The sequence below is a fragment of the Saimiri boliviensis genome, chromosome 13 (assembly GCF_048565385.1).
Source record: "Saimiri boliviensis isolate mSaiBol1 chromosome 13, mSaiBol1.pri, whole genome shotgun sequence".
NCBI lineage: Eukaryota > Metazoa > Chordata > Mammalia > Primates > Cebidae > Saimiri > Saimiri boliviensis.
Window position 1 is genome coordinate 66,568,740 of NC_133461.1, and position 26,039 is coordinate 66,594,778.

Below are 26,039 nucleotides of genomic sequence, written 5' to 3' on the forward strand. Positions count from 1 at the left end.
TAACCATACCTAGGAGTGGGATGGGGCATAGTTCTGGAGTTTTAGGAAATTCTACTTGTTTGCCAACATGTAGAAATATGAGCTGAGGTTCACTGCCCTTAGACAACTTCATAGGTGGGAAAAATGCATTTCTACAGCATATTAAATAATTTATTTCTCTTTTATACATTATTCAGGGATTGGAATATTCTAATTCATTACATTGTCTTTTAAATAACACTAATCCAGCTAGTGCGGTGGCTCATGCCTTTAATCCCAGCACTTTGGGAGGCTGAGGCAAAAAAGATGACTTGAGCCTAGGAATTTGAAACCAGCCTGGGCAACATAGTGTGATCTTGTCTCTATAAAAACATAAAAAAAAAAAGACAACTAACCAGCCATGATGGTACACACCTGTAGTCCCGGGTACCTGGGAAGCTGAAATGGGAGGAGTGTTGAGGCTGCAGTGAGCCGTGATGGCACCACGGCTCTCTAGCCTGGGTGACAGAGCAAGACCCTGTCCCAATTAATCGGTAAAAGTAATCCATGGCTTCCTCCCAACACCGTTTTTGTGGAAAGATGTTTGGGTTTGTGTTGTGTCATTTTCTGCTAAATGAGGCTTGCAGCACATCTTGTCAGAAAAGAATCAGGTGCTGATCAAGGTCACTTCTGAAACCCAGCTTCCTCCTGGAACTGTTGCTTCAACCCTTGGATCCCTGAGTGCTGAGAAAGCTTTTTGACTCTAACAACACATTCAAAGAAAAATGAAAGAAAGGGAAAAAAGAAAAAGATACCCCCTGTCATTGCAGAAGTAATATATCATGATATAATAGAAATAATTTTTTGAATAATTCAGAAATAGCAAGTGGGGGTTTATCTGTACTGTCATTATTCATAGAGAACGTCTTAATCATTCGAAGTGTTGTCTCCCAGGCCTGTTTTATTCAACTCTGCATACACTAGGGTGTTAGGACATCTGAGTCGGCATATTAACTAGGCCTCTGCTTTTCTGTGGAGAGAGAGGGTCTATGTAAAAGTCGGAAGCATTCTTCTGAATGGCACAGAAAGAACATTCAGTAATGTGTTTTTCCATTCAACTTTTGCCAGCTGAGAATGTTGGGAATTTCAGGAATTTTCTTCTACCACTTCCCTCTGTTTGGATCCCAGTGGACCTTGGGCTATTTGGCATCTGCCCTTGACTCTTCCCCGATGGTGGCCTTGGGAGGGTGAGAACCTCCGATTGTGCGCTGGCACCTGACCGGCCACGGAGCAGCATGGGCGCCCAGACCGTGCCTGAGCGACTCAACAGGGACAGAGTGTCCTCTGGAAATCATAATACAAAGCCCATCCCTCTGAGTTCCTGGACCTGATGCCAGAGCATTCTGGCTTGGATAATTCTCATCTGGGAGGCAGAGCTCAGCTGGAGCTGTGCTTGTTTGGAAACTTCATGTATTTTCTTCCACCACTGCTCATTCCTGATTTGCAGGATTTTGCTGCTGTAGAATTTATGATGCCACAAACTTGCATTTAAGGAATTTTGCCTGGGGCAGAGTGGGTGGTCTAAAGGATTAGGAGATTTCCTGGAATAAGACTTTCCATTGTGCTGCTGAGTTGTGTGTGTGTGTGTGTGTGTGTGTGTGTGTGTGTGTGTATACCCGCGGATGTGTGTGTGTGCGTGTGTGCACACATAAGGCAGTACAGGATGGGAAAACAAGAGGCATGTGCTGCAGGGAAAATGAGAGCCTCCATCCTAAGCCTGTTTTCACCTCGGCTGTGAGCTCTGGAGGGTTGTCACAGAGCTGGAAAAACCTCAGCTTCGTCTTCGACCCCAACCCCTGGACCTGTTTCACAAACTATGAAAAGCAGGATAGAGCCAGGTCAAGCCTCAGGACTCTCTTTGAGTCCAGTTCTCTCCACTGCCCCTAAGGTAGGTCTTGATCACACTAGGTCTCTAGATGTTAATAAATAGTACTTGAAAAAAGATTTTCTAAATGAACGAGGAATTCTGAACTAAAACCAAAATACATAGGTTTCTTTACTGTAGAAATTTTCAGAGCTTTTAATGCAGTAATTATGCTTTGTAAACCTCCAGAGAAGCATTATTATATGTGGTGTTTCTCAAACTTATTTGCCCAGGAAAAAAGGGTGTTGTTGTTTTTTTTTTTTTTCCTTTCTTCCTGGCCACCTTGAGGTGGCTCAGTGTTTTCCAGAAGACCCTGGGGAAAATACCACACTAGGCTATCTTGATTCACGCACCATGAATATTTTACAAACACCTGAGTCTAATTGCTGCTGGATATTCCCTCATATGGCTAAGCCAAAATTTATGTGTCTGTTCCTTAACTGTTAGGCATTGAGATTGCTTACAGTTTTTCAGCATCATTGATAATTCTCGAATGAATGCTGGTTACTTTGTAACCATCTCTGATTATTTCCTTAAGAGGTGGAATTGTCAAATCAAAGTATCTGAACATTTGCAAGACTCTTGAGACACATTGCCCAGCTGCTTTCCAGAAAGGTCATGTTCGATTATTTTCTGCCAGCTGCTGTAGGTGGGGCAGGGTTAGTGTCCATCTGCGGAAGCTGAGCAGTCTGAGAAGCTCCAAGAGCTTGAAGAAGACCCTACCCTTCTCTACCCTAGGGACCCCCAGCAATTAAAAAACAAATAATCACACACACTAAGGACATAAACAGCTGTTTCTTTTGAGGAGACGAACTGGCTTTTCAGAGTTCCCTGTGCTGTTTCTAAATAACCGAGTGACATCTGAACATTTTCTCAACATTTGAATTTGGGCTTCTGGATGTTTTGTTGGGTAGTCAGAAAAGAAGGGATTTTGGACTGGCATCTGTTGTGCTAATTTTCAAATAACCTTTCAAGGTAAGATGGAAAAATAAAGCTTTATCAGCATCCTGTGACTGTGAACTTTATTTCTAGAAGAATCTTTTTATGTGAGCATTCCATCAGTCTTAATTCTGACCCCACAGGAATTGAATTATGTCGTGTTGACTACTAAGGCTGATGGTGGTGCTTTTGTTTTCTATTTGTAAGGGGGTAAAGTATATACTTTGTAGACTAGAAGTGATTTATCTTTGTGTCCTCCACCAAGATCATCCTTTGGTCAATGCATTATTGGGTTTTGGAACTGAGACGTGAACTTCTAACTCATTAAAACCCTCAAGTCCCCAGTAATAAAGTCATTTAAGTGGTTTCACCAACAGATTTATTTCAAAGTGATTCCATTTGGAGGAAGGAAAGAATGAGTAATGCATTATATACCAAGATCTCTTCAATAATTCATCAGACTTCCACACCAGTGACTGTTTTAGATTCAGTTCGTGGTGTTTTAGCCTAAAATGAACTCTGTCTTAGAAGACACCCGCAGTTTGCTCCTCTTTGAGCTTGAGTCCATGAATATCTTCACTTTTGGGAAATAAACTTTGTACTGACTGCTACTTTGTGTGTTTACATGAACCACTCTTATATGGAGGCTATTTTGAAAAAAAAAATGGGCATTTTGTATAATTGGGTAAAAGGAGACTTTATCTGCGCCTTTGCAAAGCATGAATGTTTCCAAAAAATTTATGGCTTTTTCCTCCCTTTGGGCAGGAATTCTGATTTTGTTTTTTACATGTAAGGAGTTGATTGCCAAATGACGAGTTAAAAATAGATTTATGGATGCCTAATAATTATGCCAAACACAGTGTTGGGCGGTCAGTGAGTATGGAAAGGCATGCATGGCAAATGCTGCTGTCCCCAGGTGTGTTCTGGAATGGGGGCAGTGGGTGGGGCCGGCAGCTCTTTAGCATCTTCGGCCAATGCACAGTTCAGCTGTGAACTCTTTGGTTCACCCTGAGCAACCTCTCTCTTTTCTGAAACCCACGGAGGCTCCAGAGTCCTTTCTCTTCAGGATAGAGTCCTGCATGGAGGGTCTGGAGGCAGGGAGGGTAGCCGCTTCCTTTCCACACTTTTGTGAGTGCCTTGACTGCATTCCTCAGTGCAGTAACAGGGAAACCTGGGGATTCCGTGTGCTTCAGATTTCCAAATATCATCATTTCAGTTTGGCAAGTATTGATCCAATGATGAGTATTGTGGGAAAGCAAATAATGAGTTAGGGTTTTGGCACTTGCCAGAAAGGCTTCAGGATCCACTTCTCCTTCCTCCCTGCTCTCTCCCCACTGCCTAATAAAAAACAGCTGCTTTGTTCAAAACTTAAAAGCCATATTACTTAAAACTCATTCTAAAAATTTATGCTATACAAATGCTTATAAGGAAAATGTAAAAATCACTGTAAATCCCACCTCTTGAGATTTAGAGGGACCTCATGTTATTTCTGCATGCAGAGACATACTCCCACACACATTTTACCCTACATTATATTATCATATAATGATACATTAAGCACATAATAAATGATACATTATATGCTATATGTGCTGCTTTGAGACGTTTTCATTTAATAGTATGTCAAAGATATCTTTTTCTATAAATAAAAATCATCATTTCAATGGTTATAGGATATCATTACATACATATATGTCTTAATCTGTGCACAAAATAACATAGACTGGGTGGCTTAAACGACACACATTTATTTCTTAACGTTTGGGAGCTGGGAAGTCCAAGATCAAAGTGCTAGCAGATTCATTGCCTGTGAGAGCCCCATTGCAGATGGGTATACAAATACTCACCTTCTTGCTGTATCTCACATAGGGGCAGGGCGGGGAGAGAAGAGAGATCTGGTCTCTTTCTCTTCTTATAAGAGACTAATTCTATCTGTGACCTCATTTAACCCTAATTACCTCCCAAAGGCCCCACCTCCTAGTACCACCACGTTGGGAGTTGAGGTTTTAATACATGGATTTTAGGGGAGACAAACATTCAGTTCATAACATTATCCCATGAGTCAGTTCGCGTTTGCTCCCATATGCAGTACAGGGATGTGTCTTCCTGTGTGTGATGGTCACTCCAGGATATACTCCTGTAAGTGGAATTGCTGGGTCAAATGGGATGCACATTTCAACTTTTGATTACATTACCAACAGCTTTGAAAAAAGATATTAAGCATATTCCATGTAGAGTATGCATCTCTCCCTTCCCAAACCTACACCAATGCTGAACATCATAAATCTTTTTACAGTTTAATAATTTATAAGTGCCTATTTTTATTGATGTTCTTCCAGTTCTAATTGAACATATTTTAAAATATTTATTGGCAATTTATATGTCTTCTGAAATTTACCTATATATATCTTTGTCTATTTTTCTATTAAGCCATCTTTTTCTTATTGACTTTCAAAACCCTTCCAGGATTTTTTTTTTTTTTTTTTTTTGAGACAGAGTCTCTGTTTCCCAGGCTAGAGTGCAATATCACAATTTCAGCTCACTGCAACCTCTGCCTCCTGGGTTCTAGTGATTCTCCTGCCTCAGTCTCCCGAGTAGCTGGGATTACAGGTGCCAACCACCATGCCTAGCTAATTTTTGTAATTTTAGCAGAGACGGGTTTTCGCCATGTTGGCCAGGCTGGCCTTAAACTCCTGACCTCAAGTGATTTCCCCCCACCTCGGCCTCCCAAATTGCTGGGATTACAGGCGTGACTCACCATGCTTGGCCCCTCCAGGATATTTTTTAATTTAAAAAAAAAGATGCAGATTAAGACTGGACCCTTCTCCAAAATGTACATGAAATGTATGCATTCCAAGACTAATGAGCTATCCTGTTTGGGGACGAACGATGCTAGTGACCAGCAGCACTTCCTTTGTTAAAGTTTTGGAATGCAGCTCCTCTGCTGTCTGGTCATTTGCAGACCTTAGGTAGGTGAGGAAGCCTGCATTGGAGAGGTGGCAGCCCTCCAGACTTGAGGCAGCTGCTGCCAAAGCTGCTCTTGCTGAGTGGTCCTCATTAATGGCTCAGCCAGGGTCCTGTGATCTTTGCCTGTGATCCCTTTCCCTCTCCTAGCCATACATCTTTTCTTTACTGCTGTATAATTCTAATGAGATTGCCCTGGGTCAGTCATATTAGAGAAATGATGAGCAGCAGAGAAAAGAAAATTCACAGGATGGCAACATTTAAAATAAAATTTGTTTTTGGCCTTTACCCAAGAGTAGTTTTCACGGTCAATAAACCACAAGCATATATATGTGTTGACGAACAGGGAAATTTATTATTTAATATGAACCCTGGGGCTAGGCTTGGTGGCTCACACTTGTAATCCCAGCACTTTGGTAGGCCAAGGCGGGTGGATCACCTGAGGTCAAGAGTTTGAGACCAGCATGGCCAATATGGTGAAACTCTGTATCTAATAAAAATGCAAAAACTATCTGCATGTTGTGGCACATGCTTGTAATCCTGGGTATTCGGGATCTTGAGGCCCGAGAATCGCTTGAACCCGGGAGGTGGAGGTTGCAGTGAGCCAACATCATGCCATTGCACTCTATCCTGGGTGACAAGAGTGAAACTCTGTCTCAAAGAAAGTAAGTAGTAATATGAGCCCTGAAACAATTAGAGGGGGAAGGAATTTAGGGATCCTGTAGGGATGATGTAGAATAAAAATTTTGTATTTAATTTGGGATTGAATAAAGTCTGTTCACTTTGGCCTAAAACCTTTCATTGTTCTTAAACAGTTTCATTCGTTGGCTCCCATGTACTATCGAGGCTCAGCTGCTGCTGTTATTGTGTATGATATTACGAAGCAGGTAAGAATGTCTCCTTCAGAATTTAGATGCCATTTGTCAGGTGTCTCACTTAGAGAGACTGAAGCAGAGACGTCACTGCTTGCATCTTGCCAGTAGCCTGCCACTATATATTGAGTTTATTTCATGTATATGTAACAAAACATTCCATATTATCTGCTAAATTAAACAACAGTGACCATTCATTCTTAAAACTGACTGTAGAGGCAAAGTCATGCCTGCTGGTACTATTTTGCAGAATGTCAGCTTTTTAAGAAAAGGAAAATGGATTTTAATTTCTGCATGCTTTATAATTATGGAATGCTTATTTTTCTTAGTGTTTCAGTCATACCACATACTTAAAATACCAAGCATAACATTTATGTGTATATAAGTGAATCTGTGTGTGTGTATATGTAATATAAATATATTTTTATTTATCATGTTGAAGGTCTTAGACTTCCATAAACAAGTAACTGCAGTGGTTTGATGACATTTTTTCCCACTCCTGCAACTTGAATTATTTGCTTTTTTCCTCTGGAGTGTTGCCTCAGCACCTAAGACTGTTAGTTTAATGACCCATCACTGTTACCTTCCACGAATTCCTGACTGCGTCTACCTAAATGTGGCGTGTTGTCCTCGGCCTGTTTCTAGAGGACGATTGTGAGTGAAGGCCCAACGGGAAGACGGGACTCTAAATATATAGGTTTATTTCTAGGTGTAAGCATGAGCATTTACTTAGTCCTGTTATTCCTATTCATGTGCAGAGTCCAGGCTATCATTTTAAATTGATTTTGCTGTTTAAATGTATAGGAGAAAATCACAGATACAGTTTTCTTAACTGGATCGAGTTTTAATTTTGGAAAACTTTATATGGTCTATGTAAGTGTATTTCAGCTAACATTAACTTTTGTGCCTAGCCAGAGGTAGTGTGTTAATCTGCAAGAGTCTCCTAAAAATATTTTTCTCCATTAAATTGTACAGGGCTTGTATTTCTACTTGGTTGAAATATTATACTGAGGGGTCTTTCCAGTGATGTGTGTATACTGTTGTTTTAGGATTCATTTTATACCTTGAAGAAGTGGGTCAAGGAGCTGAAAGAACACGGTCCGGAAAACATTGTAATGGCCATCGCTGGAAACAAGTGCGACCTCTCGGATATTAGGTAACATGCATTTAAGTCTCTTCTGTGTAGATTTTATCCTCCATCTCTGAGTGTACAAAGGTGTCACGCCTTTGTTATGTCTGCCCTCAGTGTAATAACTTGATTAATGGCCTTTCACTCGTGGTAGGCAATATGGCATTGATTCAACCAGTGAAGAAATAAGAGAAAATGATAGGGAAATGCAAATCTGATGTACTCTACAATGATAAATATTAAAATCATAACTCCTGTACATAACACAGTTACATCCCTGACTCTACATATCTTTGGGCTAGATGGTTTATTATTTCTGTTGTTACTTTTTCCATTATTATTATCATTATTACTACTAGCACAATTTTAGTAACACTTTTCTATGGTAATGACCATTAGAATTCTTAATATTTTTCATAGTATACCTGTTTGTTTTAGGTCTAGATTTTATCTTAAGGATATAGTCAAGTACATAATATCACCATTTTGTTCTAAAATCAGAATACGACACATTGTATATGAGTACCTTGACTTCCCCCAGTGGTGTTGGGTTATTGAATTTGCTATAATCTGGAAAGAAGTTGTGAATCCAGTACACATGAATTAGAGATTTGATGATAGCTTTACCTAGTCTGGTAAGCTAGGTATTTTGCTAAATAAATACATTATTTTAAAAAAGGAAATAGTAAATTTGTGGTATCTCCATTCCCTTGGTTATTTCATTCTCAGGAATTCTAGTAGTTGATTTTCATAAAGACAGCTACATCATGCTTCTCGTTTTGCTAATCAAAACGTGATTAAACCAAAGTGAAATAAATAGTGGAAATGGTCTTGCAAAAGCTCTTAACATAGCATTTAAAAAATTGTTCTGTTTCTTTGGGATTTCGAAAGCTTTATATCACATTGCATCTGGTTGGTTTATAATAACAGCCATAAACAGCATTTAATCGTTTGTTTTTCTGGGATTTGGACAAGTCTTTAAACTTCCCAGACTTAGTTCAGATATCTACCTTCTTTACTGTAATCCTCAAACAACTTGCTTGTCTAGTGTTCCCAGCAGAATCACCTTAACCTTTGTCATGGGAAGGGCAAGATAGGTGGGTAGAGACGACCTTTGCTGTTGGTGCTATCTCTAACATCCCCTGATTATGTGACTAATGTGCACCTTTAAGTGGAACCAAGTCCTGTGTATTGTGGGAATGCTGATGGACTAGAATTTAAGCAGAAAACGATTTAAACTTGAATAGTATCAGTTAGGATTCTTGGTTACAGGGAACCAAAACACAATTCAGGAGAAAGGGGAATTTATTGGAAGGTACTGGTAAAAACAGAATTGCCTTGAGCTCTGGCATTTGACATGTTCCAGAGTTAGTCTCTGGAGAGATACTGGCCTGGCATTCTTTTCATTTCCAGTTTAAAATGCCAGGGAGGAATTGCCCACATTAAGAAAAGGCGTATAAGGCCAAGAGGGAATTGGGTAGTACGAGATGATATTTCCCAGCATTACTATGAGAATGGGAAGGCGGGTGGCCTTGAAGAGGGGCAGTTCCTAGAAAAGTGAGTCTGGCCAGACAAAACGTATCTGTGACATACTGGTGTGGCTACCAGCACCCAAAGATACTCTGTGTTTCAGGGTGGAATTCGCCTTTTATGCACAGGTACAGCATTCTTCTTGATGGCCATTCTGATTTGTGCTCAGCTGATTCTTATATGTGCAATTTTCAAAGTGCCCCAGCTAACATAATCTATTCATCTCACTTCCAACCATGAATTTACTTGCAGCTTCTCTATCCCCAGTGGGAGAAAATGCAGGGCCATCGAGCTGCTACCTCTAGTGGTGGTGTCGTGGGGCCACTGTCCCATGCATCCTGCCTCCCTGGTAGTATCTTTTCCCCTCTTGTTTGGCCTCAGCTAGGTCAGAATGTGGCTCCTCGAGATCCCACAATTGTGTTTTAAAATGTGGCATGTATATCTTTTGTTATACACAGTTATTTTAGATGGTGCTTATTATTAAATCAGGCAACAAGAAGCTGACTGCCTTCAAGCCTCTGATTAGGTCAGTTAGAAAGACTGGTTGAACACAAATTAATTTTTAAGTTTTAAACATTAAATATGTTGTATTGAGGTAAATTATAAAACATCACATTCACCTGTTTTAAATGTACAATTTAATGAATGTTAGTATATTTTTAGACTTGTACAATCATCTCATATCTAATTTTAGAACAATTCCGTCACTCTGTGAAGAACGTCATGCCGTTGATAGTCACTCTAAATTTCCAGCTCCTAGCCCTGGTAATCACTAATCTACCTTTTGTTCCCCTAAATTTGGACATTTTTCTGGACATTTTGCATAAATGAAATCATATAATATGTGGTCCTTTGTGACCACCTTCTTTCAGCTAACATAATGTGTTTGAGGTAGCATGTGTCAGTCATGCATTCATTTTTATGGCTGAATAATATTTCATTGTATGGATATACCACATTTACCACATGCACATTTATTCATGCACACGTTAACATTTGAATTGTTTCTACTTTTTTGCTACTATGAAAAATGTTGCTATGAACAATCACGTACAAATTTTGTGTTGCATGTATGTTTTCATCTCTCTAGGATATGTACCTAGGAGTGGAATTTCTGTTTCATATGATAGCTCTAGTTAATAATTTGAGGAACTCAAAAACTGTTTTCCAAGGTAACTGCAAGATATCCACATCCTCACACTTACTACCTGTCTTTTTGATTATAGACATCCTAGTGGGTGTGAGATTGTGTCATTGTGGCTTTCCTAATGACGAATGATGTTATAATAAATATCTTTTCACATGTTTATGGCCTTTTATATATCTTCTTTGGAGAAATGTCTCTTCAAATTCTTTGCCTAAATTTTAGTTGGATTATTTGTCTTTTTATTATTGAATTATAAGGGTTCTTTATGTATTCTGAATAAAAGTTTCTTATCAAACACATAATTTGCAAATATTTTCTGTCATTCTGTGTGTTGTCTTTTCACAATTTTTACTGCGTGCAGAAGTTTATGTCCAGTTTATCATGTTTTTCTTTTATGTCTTGTGCCCAAGTGATTCACTAATTGAACATCACAAATATTTATTAATGTTTTCTTAGTGCTTACATTTAGGTCTGTCATCCACATTGAGTTACTTTTGATATGCAATATAAGATAGGGGTTCAAATTCATCTTTTTTCATGTGGATATCTAATTACCCCAACACTAGTTGTTGAAGAGATGATGTCCTTCCCATTGAATCTTTTGGGGGCCTTTGTCAAAAACTAGTCAACCATAAATGTGGTCTTATTTTTGTGCTTTTAACTTTATTCAGTTGATCTATGTGTCTGTCCTGATATCAGTGTTACACTATTTTGATTGCTGTAGTTTTGTAGTAAGTTTGAAATTAAAAATGGATTCGATCAACTTTGTTCCCCTTTTCAAGATTGTTTGGCATTCTGGACCCTTAACATTTTCATATGAATTTTAGGACCTATTTCTTAATTTCTGAAAAATAAAAGGCAACTCTGATTTTAATAGAAGTTTTGTTGAATCTTTAGGCCAATTCAGGTATTATTGCCATCTTAGCAATTTTCAGTCTTCTGACCCATCAACATGAAATGTCTTTTCATTTTATTAGGTCTCCTTTAATTTCTCTTAACAACGTTTTATATCTTTCAGTATACAAGCCTTGCATTTGTTTTATTTATTCTTACTTGATTTTTCTTGATGATATTGTGAATGGCATTATTTTCCTATTTATGGCATTGCTTTTTGTTAATGTGTGGAAATACAATTGACTTCTGTGTGTTTATCTTGTATCCTATAACTTTCCTGAACTCATTTATTAATTTTGTTAAATTTTGAACTCATTTTAAACTCATTTATTAAAGTTGTTTTTAGTAAATTATCTGGAGTTTTCTATGAACAAGATTATATTATCTGGGAATAAAGACAATTTTACTTCCTCCTTTCCAATGTGGGTGCCTTTTAGTTCTTTTTCCTGACTAATTTGTCTTACTGGAATCTCTATTACAATCTGGAATAAAAGTAATGAAAGCAGACATTCTTGTTTCTACCTGATCTTAAGGATGAAGTATTTGGTCTTTCTCCAGAAAGTATCACATTAACTTTGGTTTTACACATATCACTTTCATTCCGTTGAAGAAGTTCCCTTCTGTTCCTAGTTTGTTGAAGGTTTTTTGTCATGACTAAATGTTGGATTTTTTTCAAAAAATTTTTTGCATCTTTTGTTGATGATCATGTAGTTTTTCATCCTTTATTATTGATATAATCTGTATCATTAGATATTAATTGATGTTTGGATGTTAAACCAACCTTGTATTCCTGGGATAAATCACACTTGGTCATGATGAATAATCCTTTTTATACATTGCTGGGTTTAGTTTGCTATTGTTTTGTTAAGGATTTTTTATGTCTATATTCATAAAGGGTATTAGTCTGTAGTTTCCATTTCTTACAGTATCTTTGCCTGGCATTGGTATCAGGGCAATAATCTTGTAGAATGAGTTGGTAAGTGTTCCCACCTCCTCTATTTTCTAGAAGAGTTTGTGAAGGATCTATGTCATTTCTTTTTGTTTTTCTACATTAACTTGGTCTCCATGATGTGAATGCTTTGTTATTTGCTGTGTAGTTCATAGTATTCTTTTATAATCTTTCTTTTTTTATCCCATGACCAATTAAATAATCCTTCTAATTTGTGTAAAGTCAGTAGTGATGTCTCCTCTTCCATTCCTAACTTTATAAACTTGAAACATCTCTTTTTTTCTCACTGACAGTTTGTCAACTTTGTTGACCTTTTCAAAGAACCAATGGTTTTTGGTTAATTTCTGTTCATTGTTTTTCTATTGTATTTATTTATCCTCTAATTGTTATTTTCTTCCTCCTGTTTGCTTTGGATTTGCTTTGCTCCTCTTTTTCTAATTTGCTAAGGAGAAAGGTTAGCATATCTATGTGAGATTATTTTGAAGGTAGGCATTTATAGTTATAAATTTTCCTCTAAGCACTGTTCTAGCTGCATCTTACAGGTTTTGATATCTTGTTTTTAACTAACCTCAAAATGTTTTCTAATCTGTGTTCTAATCCATTGTTTATTTAGTTAGCATATTGTTTGATTTCCACATATTTGTGCAATTCCCAGACTTTGACTTTTGATCATTTCTAATTTAATTCCATTATAATCTGAAACACACTTTGTGTGATTTTCACTATTTTGCATTTATTGAGGCTTGTTTTATGGCTTAGTATATGGTCTGTCCTAGGGAGTGTTCCATGTGAGCCTGATGCCACTAAGTTTTTAACACCTGTTTTTTTTTTTTTTTTTTTTTTTTTTTTTTTGAGACAGAGTCTTGCTCTGTCACCAGGCTGGGGTGCAGTGGCACAATCTCTGCTCACTGCAACCTCCGCCTCCTGGGTTCAAGCGATTCTCCAGCCTCAGCCTCCCGAGTAGCTGGGACCATGGGCACATGCCACCACACCAGGCTAATTTTTGTATTTTTAGTAGAGATGGGGTTTCACCATGTTGACCAGGATGGTCTCGATCTCTTGACCTCGTGATCCTCCTGCCTCAGCCTACCAAAGTGCTGGGATTACAGGCGTGAGCTACTGCACCTGGCCTTAACACCTATTTTTATACTTGCTATTCTCCCGTAGAGAGAGAGAGAAAGTATCAGGTTGAGGGCCTTCTGCAGACAACTGTATCTAACTAGAGTTTAATTATATTTTGTCTTTATCATATTTATTTTTTAGGATTACATTCTTTTTATGATAGTTGACACTAGTGTTGCATTTATGACAGTGATATAAAATTTCTTTTAAATTTGTTAAAAAAAGTTTATTTATGCACATGACATGATTATCTACATAGAATATCCTAAAGAATATACCAAAAAAAGTTCTAAAAATACTAAGTGGATTCAACAAAGTTGTGGGATACAAAAGCAACATGGAAAAATCAATCACATTTCTATATATTAATACTAACAATAAATATGCAGAAACTGAAATTTAAAACACAGTATCCTTTACAGTTGCTCCAAAGAAAATGAAATACTTAGGCATGTATTTAGCAAAACAAATATAGGAGTTGTATGCTGAAAAGTCCAAAATGTTGATGAAAGAAGTCAAATAAAACTTGAATAAATGGAGAGACATATTATGTTAATGAATTGAAAGTCTCAACATAGCAAAGATGTTCATTCTCTTCAGATCGAGTTATATATAGGTTTAAATGAAATTTCTGTCAAAATTTTAGCAAGGTTTTTTGTAAACATAAATAAGCTTATTCTAAAATGTATATGGAAAATCACAGACACTGAATAGCTAAAATGATATTGACAAAGAAGGATGTAGTGATACGAATCACTGTGTTTTACATGAAGGTTTACTATATAGCTACAGTAATCGCGAGAATATGGTATTGGCAGTGAGATGGATGCATAGATCAATGGAACAGAGTAGATAACCTAGAAATAAATCCACACAAATATGCTCAGTTGACTTTTTTTGTTTGTTTGTTTGGAGACGGAGTCTTGCTCTGTTGCCAGGCTCGAGTGCAGTGGCACTATCTTAGCTCACTGCAACCTCCGCCTCCCGGGTTAAGCAATTCTCCTGCCTCAGCCTCCCGAGTAGCTGGGACTACGGACCACCACCACACCTGGCTAATTTTTTGTATTTTAGTAGAGATAGGATTTCACCATGTTGGCCAGGATGGACTTGATCTCCTGACCTTGTGATTCTCCCACCTCAGCCTCCCAAAGTGCTGGGATTGCAGGCCTGAGCCACTGCACCCTGTCTATGCTCAATTGATTTTTGGACAAAGATGCAAAAATAGTTCAACAGAAGAAGCACTTCATCAACGGATGACCTTTTCAACAAATAGAGTAGACACCAATAGGCAAAACAAAAACAAAAACAAACCTCAACCTTATATAAAATTAATCTAAAATGAATCACAGGCCTTAATGTAAAATGTTATCCCATAATACTTTTAGAAAAACTTCTCCAAGAAAATAAATGTAAAGATCTGCAGTTAGAGAAAGAGTTCTTAAACTTATCATTAAAAGCACGATTTATATGAGGAAATACTGATAAATTGGACACCCTTAACATTAAAACTATTTGCTCTGTGAAATATTGATATGTGAAGAGGATGAAAGGAGGAAATATTTGTAAACTATTTATCTATAAGGTACTAGTACGTAGACTATATAAAGAACGCTCAAAACTTACATGAAAAACAACTTGAAAATAGGCAAAAGACATAAACATTTCACCTGAGAGAATAGGAAGAGGGTGAGGAAGGATATGAAACGACGTTCAATATCATCATCAGACCCGTCAGAATGGCTAAAATAAAAATCAGCGACAACACCTAATGCTGGTGAGGATATGGAAAAACTGAGTCATCCATATGTTGCTGGTGTGAATGCAAAATGGCACAGCCACTCTGGAAAACAGTTTGGCATTTTCTTACAAAACTAACATCCAATTACCATATGGCCTAGCAATCACATTCTCGGGCATTTATCCCAGAGAAATGAAAACTTATGTTCACATAAAACCTGCACATGAATATTCATAGACACGTTATTTGTAATAGTCCTAAACTGGGATCAGCCCAGATGTCCTTCAGCTACGAATGTCTAAACAAACTGTGGTGCATCCATACCATGGACTACTACTCAGCACTAAAAGGAAGCAAACTCCTGATACGTGCAGCTCGAATGCATCTTCAGGGGAATTGTGCTGAGTGAAGCCAGTCCCAAAGGTTTCACAGTGCATGGTTCCATTTATATAACATTTTAGAAATAGAGGATAGATTACTGATTGCCAGGGGCTGTAGTAAGGGAAGTAGGAGTGGGGGATGGGGAGGAAAGTGGGCAACTAAGACACCCTGTGGTGTCAGTACTGCTCTGTGTCTTGTCTGCGGTGGGGAACAGAGAAACCTACACAGGTGATAAAATTGTATAGAGCTTAACCCACATACATAAGTGCATACAAGCAAAACTGGAGAAATCTGAATAAGATAGAATACGTCAGTGACAATGTCCTCTTCGTGATACTATACCATAGTTTTCCAAGATGTGACCATTTAGGGTAACCGGGCAAAGTATATGAGGAATCTCTTGGTGCTGTTTCTTACAACTACGTGTAAATGAATCTATGGTTATTTCAGTAAAAGACCTGATTAACAAAAAGTTAGTTTAGATAAAAATAATGAATATTAGAACAGTGAGGTGATGGTATGTGTAGTATCATTATATATATTATATGTATATATGGCAAAAATTGCAAATGGGGATGGATGTATTTGACTAAAGTTTTATAAACACACTGGGCCAAATGATTAACCATCTCCAGCACACCTAAGTTACAAAAGAAAAATAGGGTTACTGTATTAAAAAAAAAAATCCCATTTAGGAAAGAGGAGAAGGGAAGCCTGCTGCATGGGTCTCTGCCCAGATTGTCTGTCTCCCGTGAGACAGGAATAGTCGGTAAGTGATAGGGCCTGGGAACCTAGTGAGCACCAGCTTGTTGACATGTTTCTATGGCAGGGGAATCACTTCTTGGTCAGCAATCTGGCTGCTCCAGATTCTGCCTGCTGCTATAATTTTTCTGGGGAGTTAGCCAAACCTCTAAACCCCAGACCTTATTCAGGGCTTGACCTTCTTTTACTCTAATCCCAAAGTACTTTGCTCTCCTGTATTTCCCAGAAAACTGTATTTGATTTTTCACTGGGGGTTGTAGCAGGACAGTATGTAGGGGTGTGTGTGTGTGTGTGTGTGTGTGTAGATAATTGTGGATATAGATGTGTGTATATGTATGTGGGCGTGTGAGAGTGTATGTGTAGATGTATGTGCATATGAGCATGTGGTGTGTGTAGATGTGTATGTGTGTGAGAGTGTGTATGTAGGGGTGTGTGTGTAGATATATGTGTGCATAGATGTGTGTGTGTGTGTGTGTGTGTTGGTGGAACTGATCTCATCCAACACAGTTTGGTTGTGTAAGCTTGTTGATCCTTGGAAGGAACTCTGCCTGGCATATTTTGAGCATGTGCTGGATGGAAGTGGAATTAGCCCTCCAGCCTTGACTCAGCCCACTTAAGGCATTTGAGTGCAGAATTACTTGGCAGAGATGCCTGTTCAGTGTGTTTCATCTTCTTGCATGTTCCAGAAGACGATATAAAGGTCTGCCCCACTCCCAGAGTGGAAGGCATTCAGAGGCATCTGGTCAAGCACATTCAGGATTTTCAGGTTGGATTTTTTTTAGGTTCCTGATCTTGGTGAGGGTTTTTCCGATCTCGAGCAACCCTAAACAAAATCTCCCTCTGCTCAAATTATTGCGAAACTGAAGTAATGTAGGTCTCTCTGAATTCAATGCCTCTCTCAACAGAAAGCAAAGTGGAATGTGAGAAGACTGTCCTGGACTTGCACAGAGTAGGTGCTCAGGGGTGTCACCTTCTTTCCTTTCTGCTGCTCTTCCCCCTCCCCATGGGAGAGGAGTTCCCAGGGGCGGAGGGTGTGCAGTTCCTGATGCGGAAGGACATTCTGTTCTCTCCACCATCTGCTGATGCTGGAGTTAGGCTTGCAAAGTTGGGGACATTTAAGGGACAGACAGAGTTGCAAGAAGATAAGAACCTCAACTGGATTGAATCCACAGGACCTGGGGTACCAGCTGGCTTGCCTAGTCAAGATGGCAAGAGAACCTAGCCTACGTGCTGAGCTGGGGCTGGCAGTGAGTTTCTGAACAAGTAGCACATGGCATGGGGCTAATTCAAGGTCTCTGCTATTTTAGGAGGGCAGGTTGGCCTAGGGTCTAGATAGAAAAGAAAGCTTCATCTCAGAAAGTCCGGGGAGCCCAACAGGAGACTAAAAGGCCTTTTCCTGGGTCTTGCAGAAAAAGCAGGGCAGTTGAGTCTTGCAAAGAAAAAAAAAAAAAAGAGAAATAGGTTGTAACCTTGCCTCAGTGGTTTGAAAAGTTTCATGAACTTAAGAATCCGTAGGGCACTTGTTAAAAATTCCAGTTCTAGGAACCAGGTCTAGCGATTCTGATTCAATAAGAAGAGGGAGGTGAGGATATGTGCATTTAAAAAAGTGATCCTTTTACAAGTTGTCCAAGGGTCATTCTTGGAAAAGCATTGCTTTTGCCAGTAGGAGTTTATGGTAGAGAAGAATGAGGAAGTCCCAGAATCTATCCTGGCGTCTGTCCAGGTCTCTATCTGCAGGCTGCACTGCCTGGGCTTCTCTCTTGCCCTTCAGGCCTCCTGGAGAATGGAAATAATGACTCATCATCATTCAGGTTTCAAAAGTGGCACCGAGTATGCTAAGCACATTAACCCAAGAACAGAAAACCAAATACTGCCTGTTCTCACTCATAAGGGAGAGGTAAACGTTGGGCACTCATAGACATAAAGATGGGAACAGACACTGGGGGCTTCAGAGGCAGGAAGGAGTTGGGGACGGGTTGCAAAACTTCCTCTTGTGCTCAGTACGTGGGTGACAGAATCAGTTGTATCCTAAACCTCAGTGTTACTCAGCGTACCCGTGTAACAAACCCGCATATATACCCCTGAATCTAAAATAAAAGTTGAAATTATTGGCCAGGCAGGGTGGTCACACCTGTAATCCCAACACTTTGGGAGGCTGAGGTAGGCAGATCACCTGAGGTTGGGAGTTAGAGACCAGCCTGGCCAACATGGTAAAACCCCGTCTCTACTAAAAATACAAAAATTAGCTGGGTGTGGTTGTGCGTGCCTGTAATCCTAGCTACTCGGGAGGCTGAGGCATGAGAATTGCTTGAACCCAGGAGGCAGAGGTTGTAGTGAGCTGAGAACGCACCAGCGCATTCCAACCTGGGTGACAGAGTGAGATCGTCTCAGAAAACAAACAATAACAATAAAAAAGTTGAAAGTATTAAAAAAAAACACACACACACAACGGTGACATCATTGGCCCCTCATCTTTCATCTCTTCCAAAGCATTTCCAGGGGCTCTCTGTCCTGACCCCTTCATACCCCACATTCATAATCACCAGGAGAAGAAATGTGATTGGGTTCAAATTAATATGAGGCTCCCCTGTTGGCTAGCACCCTGTACCCGGCCATCTTCTGGATAGTTCGACTCCCTTATATCCAGCCTATACTTGGTTACCTTTGGCTTGGGTAGGGGGTTAAGGTCGCCTGGCTTTGGGACCTTCGTGAGAGGAGCTGTGGTATTTCAGGGACCATCTGCTTTAGGGCCATATGGCCAGGATCCTCCATAAAGGAGGGAAGGTGAGAGGAAGAAGAGCGTATCCTATCCTACCCTGGCTCTTAAGCCAAAATCTCTCCCTCACATTTCCTCTGACAGGCACGGACAGCCTTGACCTATAGCTGCTATAGTAAGTCATTTCTTGGGAGAAATTACTCCAACCCCATCCATTCCACATAGCAGGTTCTAGCTCTACATTTCTTCTGCTTGATCTTGTTTCCCTGATTTTGAATTCTTGGCTCTACACAAATCCTCTTTGACTCTTGCCAGTTTGAAACTCTTTCAGGCTTCCCTGGTCATTTTTGGACATTGTCTTTCATTTCATGGCTTCTAATGGAATTGTTTTTCAAGCTCAAGGGTCTCCTTTTGGCATTTCCTTGGAGTTCCACCTCTCGCTGGTGTATTTAGGGCCACAAATGAATCAGAAGAATGAGGGAGAGATCAGGAAGTGCTGATGGGAGACGACCCCTCAGACCTAGTTATTTTCTCTTACAAGTGGTAGCAGTGGGAAGGTATCCAACAATAGTGATGATCGGGGCTGGGTTGGGAAGTGGGGAAACCTTCTCAGAGGTGGTGGGTAATGACCTTGAGATGGCTCTGCTGTTACTGGTCACCTTTGCCCAAGATTCCTCCTACTCTCCCGTAAATACAACCCAGGAGATGCTCAGGGGTTGTTCCCATGCTCTCCCACCTCTTCTGAGAGATGGATTCATGGTCTCTAAGATCTTATGGAAGCACTCTGGTGCCTCTCACGGAAACACTGGGAGGGGTGGGTGGGGCTGCTGCCAGGGAGTCAAGAATTCCTTTCTGGAGTAGAGGTTGTACACCAAGAAAAAGGGCATCTGGTGTTAGAAGTGAAAACAGGGTAAGGTAGGAGGAAAGAAATTAGTCCTATCAGCTCTCAGTCATTCGATTAGCAAATATGTTTTGGTGGTTCTTTTGTGGCAGCAAAGTGCTGTGAGAATAGAAAGAGAAAGTCTTTTCCTTTGAGCTATGAATGTTTCCTTCTATTTGGGCAGCCAAGAAAGGGGATGGGAAAATATCCGATGAGCAATATAAGACTATATTTAATAAAGTTCCAGTTGGTCTGATGCAGTTCAGAACGGACAGAGGAGTTCGGGAAAGGGAGGGGTTGGAATCATCTGAAGTGACTAGGAAAGGCATGGGATGTCATGTGTCCCAGGTGGGGCAGGAAATTCTAGGAAGGGGGAAGAACAGGGACAAAGGCCTGGAGGTAGGAGTGAGTTTGGCACGTGCTGGCAGGGAGGGGCTGTCAAGAATGTCTACCCCGTGCTTGTCCTGGGGAATAGTGGGAAAGGTGGTGGGATGGTGTGGGTGTCAAAAGCATGCAGAGTGGGTGGGCTTGATGTGCTTGGCCATGATGGCTCCTGCCTTGACTCCTCCATTGCCAGGCAGCCAGAGCACCATTTTCATCTGAGTCTGTTGTGGCCCCCCCAAGCTCCTCCTTAATGCAATGCCTCAGGTAGTCACTACCAGTTAAAGAGATCAAACCTATTGGCCATCCTCCAGGGAGGCTGTGGGAGCCATTCTGGAGTATTGAGTAAGCGTGTGACTCATGCAATTTCCTGTGCAATCTAGAGCTGGAAACAGGGTGAGCCTGTACTTCCACAGTGTACACCCACCAAGTTAGAAACACCACCAGCCGTCTCCTCAGTTGTTTTACATTTTTGGATGAAGTTGTGGTTTTTAGCAGATTAAAAATATATTTGGAAAGAAATAGTTTTTACTGAGAATAATAAATTAAATTGCTTTCATCTTTTACATGTGACTCTAAAATTCATTCCAGTCTTGATAGTGAGCCACAAATGAACAGGGGAGTTTCTTAGAAATTATACAAACCAAATAACAGAATTTGAAATGCTGGACCATAAAAATCCAATTTATTCCAAATACTAAAAGCACTAAAGCCAGTGACCATCAAAAGACCTAAAACAATCATGGCAAGTGTTAAATGCACTCAGCGTTTTCCTTATGTGAGATAATGAGGAAGAACAGAGTCTGTGCTGTTAAAATGCGTGTTCTCTGAGATGTGCCTGTCCGTGTTCTGTGACTGATGCTGTGCAGGTGGCCCTGCCCATTCACCCACTGCTATCAAAGGAGGAGCGAAGGAGCAGAAGACTGAGCTGCCCGGAGAGCCCAGCAAAGGCATCTTGAATCTCTTGTTCTTTCTTAATTAAAAAATTCTTAAAGAAGATTATATAAAAAATGCATATTGTAATGAATATTGTGCTAATAAAATGCACAGCCATATAACTGTGCCACAGAGCCTCCTTCCCCAATCGTATCCCCTTCTCTCCACCCAGAAGTAACCACTCTTCTGACGTTGGTGATAATTACTTGTTTTTGTTGTGCTTTACACCTATGTCTACATTTTCCAAGCAATAGATTCGCCTGTTTTTGAACTTTGTAAACGGAATGAGACTGTATGTGCCCTGTGAAGACATGTCTTTCACTCAGCATGCTTGTTAGAGTCACCAGATAGGAGTTAGCTGTGGTTTCTACCTATTCATTGCCGTCTACTGTTGTTTTATGAGTGGAACACAGTTTATCTGCTCATTCTACTGAGGGATACTTGAGTTATTTCTGGCGTGGTATTATTATGAACATTGCTACCTAAACGTTGGTGCACAGTATATTGCTGTGTGTAAGCATTTCTCTGGACTGAGGTAGGTAAGAACTGAATTGCTGAATTACAGAGTGTGCATACCCTCGGTCTTACTAGGTAATGCCAGAGTCTTTCAAGGTGGCATGGAACATGCCAATCGTGCGTGAGACTTCCTGCAGCCCTGCATCCTTGCCGCACTTCAGAATTGTGATCCTTCAGAGCATATGCTGACATCTGACAGTAATTTCAATGTGCATTTCCCTAATCACCTATAAAGTTGCCATCTTTTGATATATTTATTGGCCATTTAAGTTTCCTCTTCTGTGAAGTGCCTGTTCAAATCTTTGCCATTTTTCTATTGGGTTTACTGTAATCCTGTTTATTTTGGGGATTTTAAAAAATATATACTCGATGCTATTATTTTGTCATCTCTATGTGTTGAAATGACCATCTTCAAATTTAGGTCTTATATTTTCATTTTCTTTGTGCTGTCTGTTGCTTTTTAAAAAATTATTATTATTATTATTATTATTATTATTATTATTATTATTTTGGAGATAGGGTCTCACTCTATTGCCCAGGTGGAGTGCATAGCTCACTGCAGCCTTGTACTCCTGGGCTCAAGTGATCCTTCTGCCTCAGCCTCCTCAGCAGCTAGGACTATAGGTGTGTACCACCATACCCAGCTACTTTTCTTTTTTTTTTAAGTATGTGTTTGTAGAGATGGGGGTGTTGCTATGTTGCCAAGGCTGGTCTCAAACTTCTGGCCTCAAGGAATCCTTCCACCTTGACCTCCTAAAGCTCTAAGATTATAGGCATGAACCACTGCACTCAGTTCTTTGTTCATTTTTAAAGAGACAGGGTCTTGCTATGTTGCTCAAGTTGGAGTGCACTGGCTATTCACAGGTGTAATTCCACCACTGATCAGCACTGGAGTTTTGACGTTCTGTATTTCTTACCTGGGTCAGTTCACCCCTCCTTAGGCAACCTGAGTGTCCATCACTCCTGGGAGGTCACTATATTGCCATGAAATTTAGTACAGATGCCAGATTGACATGGTGCACTACAGCCCAGAACTCTGGGGCTCAAGTGATTCTCCTGCCTCAGGCTTCCGAGTAGCCAGGACTACAGGCGCATGCAGCCACACCTGGCTGTATTGTCTTTTCATCATCAGAACTCCTTAATTTTTATGTAACATGATTTATCAATTTTTTTCTTTCCGGTTTATTTGGGGGAAAAAGCCCCCCCCCATGATTAGATTTCTGATTTTAAGAAATCTTATTTTTAAAATCGTTCCATACTTCCGAGATCAGAAAGGTATTCCCCTAATATTAGCTTACTCCCCTAATATTAACTATTTTCCATAAGCTTTAAGTTTTGATTTTCCCATCTGTCTTGAAATCACTTGAAATGGATTTTTATCTATATGCTGCTTAATTTTTCCCATGTAGACACCGAACTGTCTTGGCATTATTGGTTGTAAAGTCCCCATTTTCTCTACTGACCTGCAGTATTATCTCAGTCATACGGCACGTATCGTGTGCACAGCGTGTTCCTCGGGCTGTCTCCTCTGTCCACCTGCTGACTTAGCTGTCCTTAAACCAATAGTGCACTAACTTCATTATTATACCTTTCTTATCAGTCTTGATAAACAGTCTGGACTTACGCTGTGGGATCTTTAATCAATACTTGTGGGCCCCAGAAAAGATTTTATGAGCACACTGGAGTGTGGTTGTGGATGTGTTATGATCTGGGGGAGACTGGGCTTATGTAGTACTGTGGGTTATGATGTGATCTATTTCGTTGCTCAAACGGTTCCAGCTCTGGCCGCTGGGGTCTCTTTCTGTTGGCTCCTGTGTCCCTTTGACATTTGCCTATGGTTTTGGTTTTTGAGCAGTTTCTTACTTTTTGACACAACAAGTTGTTTCAGACTTACCTTGTATATTTTTGGCTACAACCCTATAGTCAGCCTAACTGCTTTTCCCAAATTAGGACTCCACAGGAATCACAGTCCCTTCTTCAAGGAGCTCAGCCTAGCAATAGACAGCCTCTTTGTAGGCAGGACCAGGCTTCCCTGCAGCAGAAGGGAACTTAAAATCAGGGTAATGAGCCTCAGTAGGGACGGGCCACCACGCTGCCCTGAGAGAACCGTGTGTGGACACAGGGCTGTGGCATGGCCCTGTTTTTACCCTCTAGCTGTGCTGTGGGGCCAGGTGGAGCCTGCAGTGGCCTGAGCTGGGGCTGCCATGAGCTCTTTCCATTCCGCAAGGCATTGCATAAGTAATGTCACTTTCTATTTGCACAGTAAAATCAGGAACACAGTTTTCTAGAACACGGGATGCCTCTCCTCCCTGCAGCCCAGCAGTTGGTCTATCCTGGGTGGTGGGCCCTTGTTTGTGTTAGAGACGGAACACTCTGTAGGGTTCTGAGTGGTCAGTTGTGGCCCACAGGCCACTGGCAAGTGGAGGCAGAGCTGTGGAGCCCTCGGAAGCCACAGAGGGTCTGCTGCCTGCCACGAAATGCCTACTCAGCTGCTAGTGGCCCCCTGTGGGCAGCAGTGTTAGTGATGTACAGAATCCTGGGACTCGGGTCAGTGACTCTGGATATGCTGAATGATCTGGGCATGCACTGCTGTGGTGGCCTCTGTGGTCAGGAGGTGACATGCGGTGAGAAGAAGGGAAGAGCTGGCCCAGAGGGATTCAGCCCAGGCTGAAGTCCATGGAAAGGCAGGGCCAAGATGCAGCCAGCATCCCAGGCATGGTGGCCTCACGTTACCCATGCCAGAGGCCAATCTTTGATTGCTCCAAACCCTCTGCTGGAGGGTTCAAAAGGAAATGAGCAGGTCTTCCCATCAGGGCCCAGATGAGCTTCTGAAAAAGAGCATGAAAAAACAACCTCCCGAACGTCCCCGAATGACTGATGCAAAGCACACCCTGCACGCTTTACGGCATGAAGATCTTCAGGGGCAAACTGGACAATCCGAATGACAGCATGAACCATCAGCAACCTGCAGAACTGCCTGGCCAAGAAATTGCCCCACGGAAGCCATGCTTGCAGACAAAGAAGGAGCAGAAGGAAAGGCAGGAGCAGGCGAAGGCAGGAGTGGAACAGGCTGCGAATATTGGAGTGAAGCACAGACCTTCCCAGCCCACACTCCTCCGAGCATCTGCCCAAGGGCAGTAGGGAGGACAGGAGCTTGGCGATGATGGGGAACGGGGAAGCAGGACATGGCGGTCCCCCAGCATTCCTGCCAGAAGTCCCTCTGAAAATTGGATGATGATGGTGACTTAGGTGTGTCTTTCAACCCCATCCTGAGGAGGACATTGGAGAAGCAGACACGCAATCCTGGAAAGAAATCCAAAGGTGTAAAGAACTCACAGCAGAAGTCCAAAGTCTGCCAGTGGGCAGGCCTCTGCAGGGCACAAGGGCACAGCTGGGGAGGGAGCTCCCAGAGCTGTCACCAGGGTTTCCCACTGCTTGCACCGCACTGAGACCCCATGATGGGGTCTCATGGGAGTCCACGGAGGAGGACGCCTGGACCTTGACCAGAGACTTCGAAAGGGGTAGGAAAATGTGAACTGCGCGTGTCAGACTTGTGACCACTACAAAAAGATGGCCCAGGAATCAAAAAAAGACACTTCCAGTTTTTATAGGGAGATCTTCTTCTGTGAGAAAACGACTCAGGAAGGCCAGGTGGCCGCTGTGTCCACTGAGAGAGTGCTCCAGGTACTCTGGGAAGAAAATGACCACAGAAGGCAGAGGCCGGCTGATTTCAAGGCCAAGTTCAAGCCTTTCTGGGGTGGTGCTTTGGCTCCTGGAGTTCCACCCACAGGCTTCAGGGGTCCGGAAGTGCTGGGGAGACCATGGGCTGTCAGGGTCCCCAGAAGGGAGGCGGGTCACGATGTGAGGGCTTGGGTCCAGAGCACCTGCCAGTTCAATTCTGTGTTCCCTGTAACCAGGTCCCGAACGCCCAGAGCCTCAGCAGAACATCAGCAGGGCTGCTCCCTTAAGGCACTTTTGATTGTTCTCTTGCTAGTTCAGTTTATTAGTTGACGCTGAAGTTACTTGTACTGATGTTTGATAGATGGCATTAGAATTGTAAGGTACTATTTTTCAAATAAAGATTGTTTAACATAATTCTTACAAATTCACGATTTCTACATGTCTGGGCCCTCCATAAGTACATGGGATAAGTGTTACATTTTCACTTAGAGAAAGGGCCACTGTCACCTCAACATCATGTGTTTGATACGGATAGGAAGGTTTAAAACAAAGACCATTTCTGATCTATGAGCTCTTTTTAGAAAACAGTACGGTAAATTGACTGGAATAAACATTGGTGC

At 41.1% G+C, this 26,039-nt stretch overlaps 1 protein-coding gene across 2 annotated transcripts in view; it reads left to right on the forward strand.

The window, feature by feature from the left end:
• Nucleotides 1–26,039, forward strand: part of RAB31 (RAB31, member RAS oncogene family) — a 156,851-nt gene that overhangs the window by 101,074 nt on the left and 29,738 nt on the right. For both annotated transcript variants that reach the window (XM_010335629.3, XM_074383776.1), the window contains exons 4-5: nt 6,601–6,672; nt 7,707–7,813. In XM_010335629.3, coding sequence (XP_010333931.2) covers nt 6,601–6,672; nt 7,707–7,813 — 179 coding nt within the window. The remainder of the gene's footprint in view (nt 1–6,600; nt 6,673–7,706; nt 7,814–26,039) is intronic.